Genomic DNA, 12,060 nt, shown 5'->3' with positions numbered 1-12,060 from the left:
GGACTACTGCAACAGCCTTCTAAAGAGTTTTGTTGCCCGTGGTCGTCTCCTCCTCCAATCTCTCCTATGGACAGACCGTTACATGATAATATATAAAGATTACGTTAAGAGATAATATAAGATTGCCACCAGGTTAATATTGTAAAGATGTTACTTTGGTCAAATTTCTCCTACCTTAAAAAAAGAGATTGCTCACTGTTCAAAGGACAAAGTATAAACTGCATATAAGCCCCACTGAACAACCATTAGTCCAGAGGTCCCCAAACTACATATGGCCCACAGGCCAAATCCAGCCTGTTTTTGTATGCCTGTAAGCTAAGAATGACTTTTACATTTTTAAATAGTTAAAAAAACGAAAGAGTAAGAATATTTCGTAACACATAAAAATAATAGGAAATTCAAATTTCAGTGTCCATAAATAAAGTTTTATTGAACACAGCCATGTTCATTTATGTACTGTCTATGGCTGCTTTTTGTGCTATGACAGCAGAGTTGAATAGTTGCAACACAGACCGCATGGCCCACAAAGCCAAAAATATTTATCATCTGGCTTTTAAGACTCCTGCTCTAGTCCAATCTACCTTTTAAGCTTTAGCTCCTTTTACTCCACTGACACATACCCTCCATTCTAGCCTTAAACTGATCTATTTATCTATTGATTTTCCTGCTTTACCCTTTGCCTGATATTATTCCTTTAATCTGGAATGCCTCCCTGCCTCTTTAAGGATAACAGAAACCCCAATCATCATTCAAGGCTCAAACTCCACTTCTTCCAGCAAAAGTTTGATCACCATGACTAAAAATGCCTCCTTTTTTTATTTCTTACAATATCTTCTATAATACTTGACCTACAATAATAAAAAATAAATGCAAGAAAATATAATTTATCTCCTCAACCAGATTACAAACTTATAGAAAGCAAGGTCTGTGTCTTATCATTTTTACCATCTCATAGAGAAGCAAGCCCAGATGCAACACATAGTATGCAACATAAACATATGCTGAATTATACTTTGCTTTTAATCTAAAGAATTACATAACTATAATTATTAATAAAATCTGAAATTTTTTAAAGAAATTATGTTTGTCGTTTCTGGGTTTAATGTTTTCTAGGTAAAAAAGCTATTTGATTAATAGGGGCTATACAATTTTAAGCTAGAAAGTAGAGATAAACTACAAACTGATTTTACTATCTAAATTAAGCAAATTACATAACAATTCCTAAAGTGATTTATAGTACTTCAGAGATATGTTAGTATTTTTTTACCTCCATATCCTGATCTTTTCACTATGAAATGACCATACCCCATCATTTCTTTCCCCATTTCTTACTCCAAAAATCAGACTATGTTTATGCATGTATATGATGGGTTTTTTTGATAAGGGGATGACATGTATTTGCACATATGCTTATTGATAAACGTAACATTTTAGAAAATACATAACATTTCGTTAAGAATATCTTAGAACAAATGCAATTCCCAAATGTTAAATTACTTTGATGGGCAGATTTAAATACTTATATAAATTAAAGAAGAACTACATACCTCTAGAATGGAATGTTATGACTTACATCTTCTGTTTATTTATAAATAAGTTTACCTGCTCATAAAGAAGAAAGGTCTTGTCTCTCTCAGATGTGAGAACCTTGACATTACCCTGAATTTCTGCCAAATGACGCTCATACTTTTCCAGCATGCATTTAAGCTCTTCACGATCTCTTGTGGTCTTGAAAAGCTCTACGTCACAATTTGCAGCCTACAATTATTATATAAGAAATTTAAAATTCTTCTTTGACATGTGGTCCTAATAGAAAGTGCTACTTATGATAGTATACTATCTCTATTTAAGTAATTATGACTCTACTCATCAGAGGAAAGGTCGAAAAACATTACAATACCTCCTCTCTTTGAAACAGCCTCACCCCAAATTGCTCCACAACTGTCTGATTACCTCCCAACCACAACTCATGCTGGGGTAAAGAACCAACATATATGATCCACTGTGCCACTAAAGAGACCTCTGCCTCCAGCCTTGTTAATAAAACAATTCTTGCCAAATGAAACTGAATTATTTCCAGATTAGGTAAATAAAAGAATAAAAGTCGGCATCTGAGCCACAAACCCCAAAATATTTACATCTCCAAAACCTACCCGGGAAGATGGAGATGGCCGTCTTGGACTTTTAGATCTACTTCTGATCATTTTTCTCAAATTTTGAGCTTCACTCTTGTAGTAATCTCTGTCTGCTTCTAAAGTCTTGACAAAGGAATCAAGTCTGGAAGGAGATTTATTTTTTGCTTTTTCAGTCTCTAAAATTATCTTGCCAAGGAGGAAAAAATTAGGCCATTATTTCAAGCTAAACTATAGTATCATTTTTTAAAAGAAAGTTAAAAAAAAAAATAGGCTCCTTAAAAGTATTAAATTTGGTACTTTAAAAATAAAATATTTTAAAAATAATTAAGCAATACTTTTTAAAAAGCGGTTAGATACCTTTCTTTCCCAGCATTTCTGCATGTGCTATATTTTTATTAAACTGAAAGCACCTCCAAATTTACAATTTTAAAGGAAAAATAGTAAAAAAATTTCAGAGAGGCCAGAGATGTCCACAGACCTAGCACAAGTCCTAGAAATGGAATCAATTTGCTTTATAAAAAACTTATACACTATTAAAGCATCTGTTCATAATTTCTAGTTTTCTTCAATAACTGATCAATTAATGAACAAATTAAATGCTGGATATTCCCATATGTGTATGTACTTCCAAGTACATTCCCATAATTCCCCTTCACTTTAATATATTTAAAAATATTTCTTTTTATAGCACTTATTTTACCAATACTTTATTAGCAGAAAATTACAGACATATCTTCAGACAGAGTGTTTCAAATATTTTAAGTAACATTAAAATGTCTAAATAGAATAGTTTTCATTTCATTGTTTTATATAAAGAAAACACAGTAATTAGAACTAAGTAACAAAACCCATGACTTAAAAAGCATTACTGAGGGGGATAAAAGTTAACATGTAGACAAATGCACCTTACATTTTGGGAACTAAATCATTCAGTTGTCATTTTAATCAAGTAATCACTAAGGGCATTAATAAACCTACTGAAAGTTCAGTCTCCCTCTATAAAGAAAGGAGTAACGATGAAATGGGCAAGGGAACATCACCCTTATGGGGGAGGGGGTTACTACCCCTGAGCACAAGGCAGTGGGTACTGATTTTAGTAAACGAAACATTTTTACTGGTCCCAAAAGGCATGAAAGCTAAAACATATATCTTAAAATTTTTATAATCTCATCAACCCAATAAAATGATTCCTTAATATATATTTATGAAAAATATACTTACAGATCTAAGCCTTTTTATTGTATCCTCCAATACTACTATATTATTTCGTTGGCAAATGAGTTCAATCTGAAAAGAAAAGAAAAAAAAGTTTTTATTTAGATAAAAAAATTAACGGCTTTAATTGGAAGCCATTTAAAAATAGAAACATGAGGACAGTGAAATAGTTTAAGAAAAGGAAAGACAAACTACCCCTTTATGAATACCTTTCCTGTGATGGTAAAAGGAACCTAGGGTGAAATACAGCAGTTCTTTTAAATTATCTAATGTTTGGGATAAAATATTGATTGATTCTATTTTACTGAATTACTCCACGTGAACTCAGACAAAATGTTAATAGTAATTATAATTCTGAAGATAACAACAGGGAAGAGATAAAGTACTGACTGGAATAAAAGCCTTCTCAAATCAACTCAGTAAGACATGACTGCTTTCTCTTCTAAACTCGTTTAATAGTTTAGTTCAATCCAGTCCACAATACACTTTCTGCACCAATTCCATGACATTTAACATACCTATACTCATTTATTTACCCATGACTAGACTGTAAGCTCCGAGTACACAGCAGCTAAGTTTTTACACAAAGTTGTTAAGATTCCTTGCAAACAGTTGGCACATTCGTTTAATGTATTTTCCAATTCATAAACCTCCTTGTTACTCTAATTTTCTCTGCCATATATTGAATTTGAATATCCTGGAATTATTGTACTTCATTTGTTTGTCAGCCCAGTCTTCTCTTCTGCAATTTCTCTGGAAGTCATATTTAAGTTTATGAAATAGTAAGAGAGGTTATTGTTTGAAACATAACTTATGTATATGGTTATATAAAGTTTTGGATAGACATTCTTCAATCCTTTAATTTATACTACTATGTAGCCACTAAAAAGAAATGGACCTATTTTTGAATGATGTGTAAACATGTCCATACTAAATTAAGTGAAAAAACTCGTAACAGATTAATATATGATCTTATTTGCACACAAAAAAATTTACACACATCCTACATGCACATGAACATAATTAATGAAATGTTAACAGGAATAGATAGACAGCATCCAGGTAGAGTAAGGTATGACTATGGCAGATGCTATTTTCTTCATTATACTATTCTATACGGACTGAAATTTTTACAATAAACATGTACTGCTTCTATAATGTTAAAACAATAATGCTGACTACACTGTGAAAAACAAAAACAACTGGTCCAAAAGTAAGGATGCTAACCCAGAGTTTTCCTTTATTTGATAATTGCTTAATGAGTGCCTACTAAGGTACAGCAGTGAGTAAAACAGACAAAAACCCTCTGTCTTCATGGAGCTTACAATCTAGTCAAAGAGAGGGTAACAAAAGACAGACAAATATATGTGGTACATGACTGTATAATTCAAGAAATATTTAATGAACACTCATATCTGTTCTAGGTACTTGAGATACATGAGTGAACAAAACAAGATTTATGCCCCTGAGAACTTTACATTCCAGGTGGGATAGAGGGACAATAAGGAAATAACCTAATAAATAAATAAGTATATTATACATTAGAAAAGAAAAGTACAGTTAAGAGTATTGGGTGTGCTCCTGAAGGGAACCTGGAATTTTAAACAGGATGATTGGTGAAGGCCTCACCAACAGGTGACATCTGAACAAAGACTTAGAGGAGGGAGGGAGTTAACCAAATGAAAATCTGGGAGGAGAGTATTCCAAGCAGAAGGTATAGCTATAGCAAAGTTCCTAAAGCAAAAGAGTGTCTGGTAAGTTACGAGAAATAGTAAGGAGGCTGATGTAGCTGGAGTAGATTGAGGGAGGCGAAAGGTAATAAGGAAGTGCTATGGAGAAAAGTAAAGCATGGGAGAAGAATAGAGTATGTGTAGCTGTCATACATGCTGTGCACAGAATAGGCTCTGAAATACTTTTTGATTGAATGAATCACACAGAAAAGTAACAATAATGACATAGGCTACCAGAGATTCAGTCAAACAACTCAATTAAAAATATAAAGAATATGAAGAAACTAACACTGGTAAAATTACCATTGTGCTTTTCTTATTTCAAATAGTTATATTCATTTATCCGAGAAACATTGTATTAAGGCATAAATGATAAAACCAAGATGAGAAGACCAAAAGAGGCTGTGGTAGTTTTAAAATAGGCCCACAAATTCTCTGATATTCCTCCCCTCTCAAGGGAAGGAATTTCCCTCCCTTTGCGTACGGGATTTAGTGACTCCTTTCCAATGAACAGAATAGGGGAGTAGTGCCGGTGTGCACTGCAGATTCCTCCAGGCTGTTGCTCTTGGATCACTTGCTCAGGGTAAGCTGGCTGTCACAAAGAACACATCAAGCCAGCCTCCAGAAGGCCCACCAGCCAGGAGCCAACAGCCACCTGCGTGAGCCATCTCAGAAGCAGATCCTCCAGTCCCAGGCAAGCCACAACTGCAGCCTGGCCATCACCTGGGTTACAATTTCTTGAGAAACCCTGAGCTAGAACAACCCAGTTAGCCTCTCAAATCCCCACCCCACAGAAACTGTGAGATATAAATGTTTGCTTTTTTAAGGTATTAAGGTTTAGGGGTAACTTGCTATGCAGCAAGAGATAATACAACAGTAGGTACTCAAAACAAAATTACTCTGTTGACCTTTAGAAATATGATTAACTGAAATGCTCTTCCCATTAAACAAATTTAATATTGTAGCATCATCTGTCTCAATTCCAGAAAACTAACAGTAGCTTTAGCCTCAGACTCTTCCTCCACATATCTAGAGCATAATCTCAAACAGCGTAAATATCCAAACATTCTTTCCCAGCTCTCACATTAGAAATTATCTTCTTTCACTCTCTAGCCTACACATAAGGCAAGCAGTCTCTTCTTAGTAATTGTAAACCCAAATTGCACACCCAGTGACTTAAGGATGATAACATTCCTTAGGGTTCATATATCCAACATCAGTCATACATCCTTCCAAAGCCAGTTTACACTGGGACATCCACTTACTGAGCTCGGTTACTTCCTGGTTTCAGGGCATTCTACTAACCTAGGAAGAAAGGACTGATTTCCACCTGTCCTCTGCTTATTTAAGCAATCCATGTGTTCCCTTCCTCATCAATGCTGTCTGTCTCTATCCTAAGACAGCCAGTCATCTCTTCACCGAACAGCTTTCCAATTCTTGGATACACCCCTTGACAATCCACATTATGTATGTATATCTATTTCCTAGAAACATACTTCTGTGAGCCAGGCAGAATTTCCATCTGTGAATTAGTATTTCCTGTTCTAGGTAAATCCTAGCTCTTATAGTTTTGATGCTTTTCATTCCTGAAATTCTCCCTTTTGATAGCAGAGAGTTTACTGAGGGGGGAGCTCTGTCTAGAACACAAACCCTAACCCTTTCTAAAATTGATGACTTCTAAACAGGGCATTCTTTTCATTGGAATTCGGCCGACTAGGCTTCGAAGCCCTCAGTCTTGGACATTTTTGTCCCTCCACCTGACCACACCCTGAATATCAAGGAATGCAGTTAATTTTTTCTTTGAGGAAGAAAAAAGACATAATAAAGCATTAATTCAGAGCTCTTTAATTCTATGACTTTTTTAATTAAGATAAAGAACTCAAGTTACTGCAACACTGAACTCAATTATACTGTGAAAGGATAAATATTCTTAAAGAAATTACCGATACAAACAAAAGTTTATTGGAAAAAGTGTTTCAACTATACAAGCAAGTTTAAAATGACTTTTAAATACTTGAGTTAAGAACCATTATAAGAAAAATAATTGACAGGTTAAAAACAAATTATTCTTATCCAAGTTCATAGAGACAGAAAGTAGTGTACAGGCTGGGGTGAGGAGGAATACTGAGGAGTTAATGCATTAATGGGTGCCAAGTTTCTACTTTGGGTGATAGGAAAGTTCTGGTAATGGATGGTGGTGAGAGTAGCACAACATCGTGAATGTGATTAATCCCAATGAATTGTATGCTTAGGAGGGGTTGAGATGGGAAAGTTTATGTTTTTTATGTTCCCACAATTTAAAAGAGAGAGACTAAAGAGACAAGAACAATTAAATCTAATACATGACCCTGAATGGGATCTAATAATGGAGGAGAAAATGCCCAAAAGGACATTACTGGTGCATATTTAAAAAAAAAAAAATGGACTATAGACTATAAGATTTATATCAATGTTAAATTTCCTGAACTTAATAACTGTACTTAAGGTGGTTACATAAATGAATATCCTTGTTCTTAGGAAATATACATGGAATATTAAAAGTTTAAGAAATTATGTATACAACTTTCTCTCATGTTTAGAATACAGATAGATAGACAGACGGACATAAAGAATGATATGGCAAATGTGGCAAAATCTTAAAAGTTGGTGGACCTGGGTATCTGAGTAGGGGGCATGTTTCAGTTCACTGTACAGGTTTTGTAATATTTCTGCAACTGTCCTCTAAGTTTGAAATTATTTCAAAATAAAAAGTTTAAAAAAAAAAACAAATCACTCTTATCTACTCTCTGAAGTAGTTCTCCCAAGGATCTCCTCCAGGCAATACTGTTAGAGAAGACTATGTCCTTACATTGGAGTAACTTCATGGATTTAAACATTCTAATATTCAGACTTTTCAGTATTTTCAGTTTAAAGCAGTGAGGTTTACTAAGTATATACACATACCATCCTAGAGTTCATCAACTGCCTCATATATTCAAATTACTGTAACAAATAATGCCCTTAATAACACTAATACTCTCAACCAGATCATTTATTGGATTAAATACATTAAAATAATGTTTAAGAAATAACACATAGATTGTGAAAACCTTGTGGCTCACTCCCTTTATCCAGTATATGGACAGATGAGTAGGAAAATGGGGACAAAAATTAAATCAATAATGGGAGGATGAGAGGGATGGAATTTTGGGGTGTTCTTCTTTACCTGTATTTTTATTCTTGTTTTTATATTTTTATTATATTTTTATTTCATTATTTTTTGGAGTAAAGAAAATGTTCAAAAATTCATTTTGGTTATGAATGCACAAATATATGATGGTACTGTGAACAACTGATTGTACACTGGGCACGTGACTATATCTCAGTAAAACTGAATTTAAAAAAATAAATAACACACAGCAATAATTAGCTTTGGGAAACTACCTTATTACAGACACAGTCTACTAATTTGATGATTAATAAAACCAAGATGAATAAACACATTCAGGCATTATCATCTAAAAACTCAAAAGGTTGTTTTTCAGCCTTCAAACATATTCTTCATTTTGTTTGTAAGTGACAAGGAAGCAAAAAGAAAAAAAATTGTCTTCATTTTATAATTGTGTTTAAATTCCCAGTTTCTAAATTTCATGGCAGAGCACTAAAACTCAAAGAAATAAAATGTGTACCAAAAAACTATAAAGTTACAGTAATTGAAACAACATGGTAATAGTAAAGAAGGTGGCAAATGAATCAATAAAACTAAACGGAGTTCAGAAACATATACATGCATGTAGGGAAATTTAATATCTGCTAAAATAGAATTTGGAATCACTGGGAGAAAGATGAACTCGTCAATGCCACCTCATTTTGATCAAGAAAAAATTCCATATTAGAAAACAAAATTAAAAAGCTATAAAAATTTTAAAAGAAAACTTGAAAATATTTTCACAGTTTTGAGGTGAGAAGGCCTTCCTAAACATAAGAATCAAAACTCAGAAATCAGTAAAGAGGGAAAAATTTGCCTACATAGAGATGTAAAACTTCTGTAAAAAAATTTTTTTAAGTGTGAAATAAATTGTGCATGTGAAAACAGACAAAAAAAAAAAAAAAAGATGGGGATATATGTATCTATTTGTTTGTAGATATTTCCACAAACAGAATATTAAAGAAAGAGATAAAGGTTCTATATACAGGACATACCTGTTGCTTGCAGTTTTTACAATAATTATCTATTATTTAGGAAATTTTTTGAACAAAGTTGCAATGACTACCTACTAGAAAATTTTTGAACAGAATTTTTTTAGAGAAATAAAATGTGGTATACAGTATAATTTAACCCTTAGAACAGACATTTAAATATAATGTCAAATCTAAAAGGCTTTCGAATGCTTATAAATGATAATGTTACTTTTCCACTGCATTTAATAATTACATGATTTTAAAAATAAAATTAAAAATCCTTATCAGTGGTAAATCCAATACCTTTGCTTCTTCAAGTTCCTTGTCAGCAGTATTCACCACAAAATTTTTCTCTTTCTCTAGTTGCTCTGCTAGTTGGTCAATTTTAATCAATTCCTTACAAAGATGCTCATTGTGGCTGGTTAAATTGTCTATGTGACTGCTTACCACCTCCTTACTATCCAAGAGTTTCCTAACATATTCTTCCAAGCCATGATTTGTCTGTTTGAGATCTTCAATCTGTCATAATTAGAAAGAAAATAATTAGTTAACATTTTTTCCTTTGTTTCCCTCTGAAGAAGGCAACTAGGAGACTGGAATCAGGAAGGGGGATTGCTTCCCTGAGAAGACTTAATTGTATACCTTTTTGTACTTTTTGAATTTTGTACCATGTGAATGCATTACCTATTTGAAAAGACACACTAAATGAAAATATAAAATTTTTCATAGCTACATTTTTCAAGACAATTTATATTTTATTAAAAAAAGATATTGCTATTGATTTTAGCCAAACTATTTTTAAATTGGCCACATTTTATATGTCCAATAAAAAAGCCATTCTTGAAATTAAATTTCAATAAAAAATACCATTAATTAAAAGCACTCTTTAGAATTAAATTTCTAAGTACAGTTACCAAAAACTGCTAATTCTTTAGAAAGGTCTTTTAGAACATATCAGTAACTTACTTGACTAAGCTAAATACCAAATCAATCAAGTATTTGCTGACTAACGTGGAGGACAACAGCTTTCTTTCCCAGTCCACTATCAACCCATCAATGGATGAAGAAAAGAGCAGAAAGAGCCTTTTTTATCACCAAGGTATCCAAATGCCTTTAAAGAAAAAAAAAATTAGATTCACTGAACAACCATTATATACCAGGAACTATGTTAAATTCCAAAAATACAAAGACAGGTTAAGTAACTACCCCCTGGAACTCATTGTTCAGTTGAAGAAATACAAACATGAACAAGGAATTGTACTATAATATGTTAAGAACCATAACAGAAATATCTATGAGATAAAGCAGTGGCAACAAAGGTCCTTTTCCAAGTATCTGTCTCTTATTGCACTTTACTACTATGTTCAAAGTGCTGTATTGGAAAACTATGGAAGACAAAAAAAGAGAGAAGAAACATCTATCATTAAGAAACATTTAAAACTGCTACATCCCTGATCTCTTACTTCTAACATTCTTGCCTTGATCTTGTTCTCTCTAAATAGAGATATCTCCTTCCAAGCCATCAAAATCAATAAAGTTTTCTTTAAAAATATGAAACTTATCTGTAATTTGTTACTATATTTTGCAATATCCTAAAACTCAGGAATTATTTTTAACTAAATATGCTACAATGTCACTTAATACACTCAACAAGTACATACTAAGAAGCATGATAAAAGCCATTATTTAATCCAACCTTGACTTTGGCATTTTTAAGGCACATTAACTTGTGAGATTTAGAGGTAAATGCTTTTAATTTTTCAAATCCAGGAAACAAGAAAAATTCTGAAAAATTAAAAAAGAATAAATGTGTTTAAAAACTATAAATTTTTAAAAAATGATAACTATAGCCCTGATCAAGATGGCAGAGTGAGATGCATCAGGACTCTGTCCCCCACAGAATCTTTGAACAACCAGCAAGAACTTGCAGAAACATTTCTCTGAATGCTCCCCCAAACAATTAAAGGACTGTAGTAGCAGAGCAAGTGCCGAATCAAGAAAAAGTCTACTTAAAAGCAAAAGGACCTTGTAGCACCCTGCTGGCCCCTCTTCCACCCCTCACCAGAACAGTGCGGAGCCAGCCGGAGCTCCCAGTGCAGATCCCTGGTCCCAATTCCAGAGGGAGGATACTGGCCCTCATGCACATACTGGGAGTACGTATGTCTGGTCCAATCCATCTGGTAGTGGCCCGAGGGACTTGCTGTCCCAGAGCCTGCCCTGCATGTAGAAGGCGGCTCGCCAAGCTCTCCTACAGAACCGTGGGAGAGCAGTCAAGTGGTCCTGAGCCAGGCAAGGGATTGCCTGCTGCCAGACACACAGTGCGGTGCCCAAGACTGTGAGGAATCTGTTTCCTAGGGAAGAGGGGACATTTGGAACCGTGTAAATGGGTAAATTCCTAGGGCCACACAAGCTTGTCCAAGACAAGCTGCAGGCGCAGAAGGATCAGGGAGGGCCCACACACTGGCCTGGAGCTATTCTTCAAATCATTCTATGGATAAGCTCCGAAGAAGCGTACTTGTATAGGTCAATGTGCAAAGACTGGGGAAGGTGTTTTCTTGTTTTCCCTGTTTGTTGTTGTTAGCTCCTGGCATTCAAGGAAAGCTGTCATAACACCTGCTAGATATAAGCTTAAGGAAAAGATGCTTCAGAGTCTCAGTTCCAGTGATAATACACTAAAATATCAAAATGCTCAGGTTTCAAAAAAAGATACACACACAGAGAACATAGAAAGAAACAGGAAGAGATGACCCATGAGAAGGATAAGATTAAAGCATTAGAAACCCTCAGTGAGGAGAACCACACCTGGGACATACCAGAGA

The 12,060-nt window shown here is 34.1% G+C and overlaps 1 protein-coding gene across 4 annotated transcripts in view; it reads right to left on the bottom strand.

Annotated features, from left to right (window-relative positions):
* Positions 1-12,060, bottom strand: part of TSGA10 (testis specific 10) — a 125,291-nt gene that overhangs the window by 88,009 nt on the left and 25,222 nt on the right. For 3 of the 4 annotated variants that reach the window (XM_037806572.1, XM_037806570.1, XM_037806571.1), the window contains exons 3-6: positions 9,545-9,760; positions 3,357-3,422; positions 2,154-2,321; positions 1,603-1,758 (exon numbers count right to left, since the gene is read on the bottom strand). In XM_037806572.1, coding sequence (XP_037662500.1) covers positions 1,603-1,758; positions 2,154-2,204 — 207 coding nt within the window. In that variant the 5' untranslated portion in view covers positions 2,205-2,321; positions 3,357-3,422; positions 9,545-9,760. Of the gene's footprint in view, positions 1-1,602; positions 1,759-2,153; positions 2,322-3,356; positions 3,423-9,544; positions 9,761-12,060 lie in introns of those variants that run through there. The other variant, XM_037806573.1, reaches the window with a different exon arrangement.

Source organism: Choloepus didactylus, chromosome 17 (genome assembly GCF_015220235.1).
Source record: "Choloepus didactylus isolate mChoDid1 chromosome 17, mChoDid1.pri, whole genome shotgun sequence".
NCBI classification, from domain to species: domain Eukaryota; kingdom Metazoa; phylum Chordata; class Mammalia; order Pilosa; family Megalonychidae; genus Choloepus; species Choloepus didactylus.
This window is presented reverse-complemented; position numbering and strand designations above follow the sequence as displayed.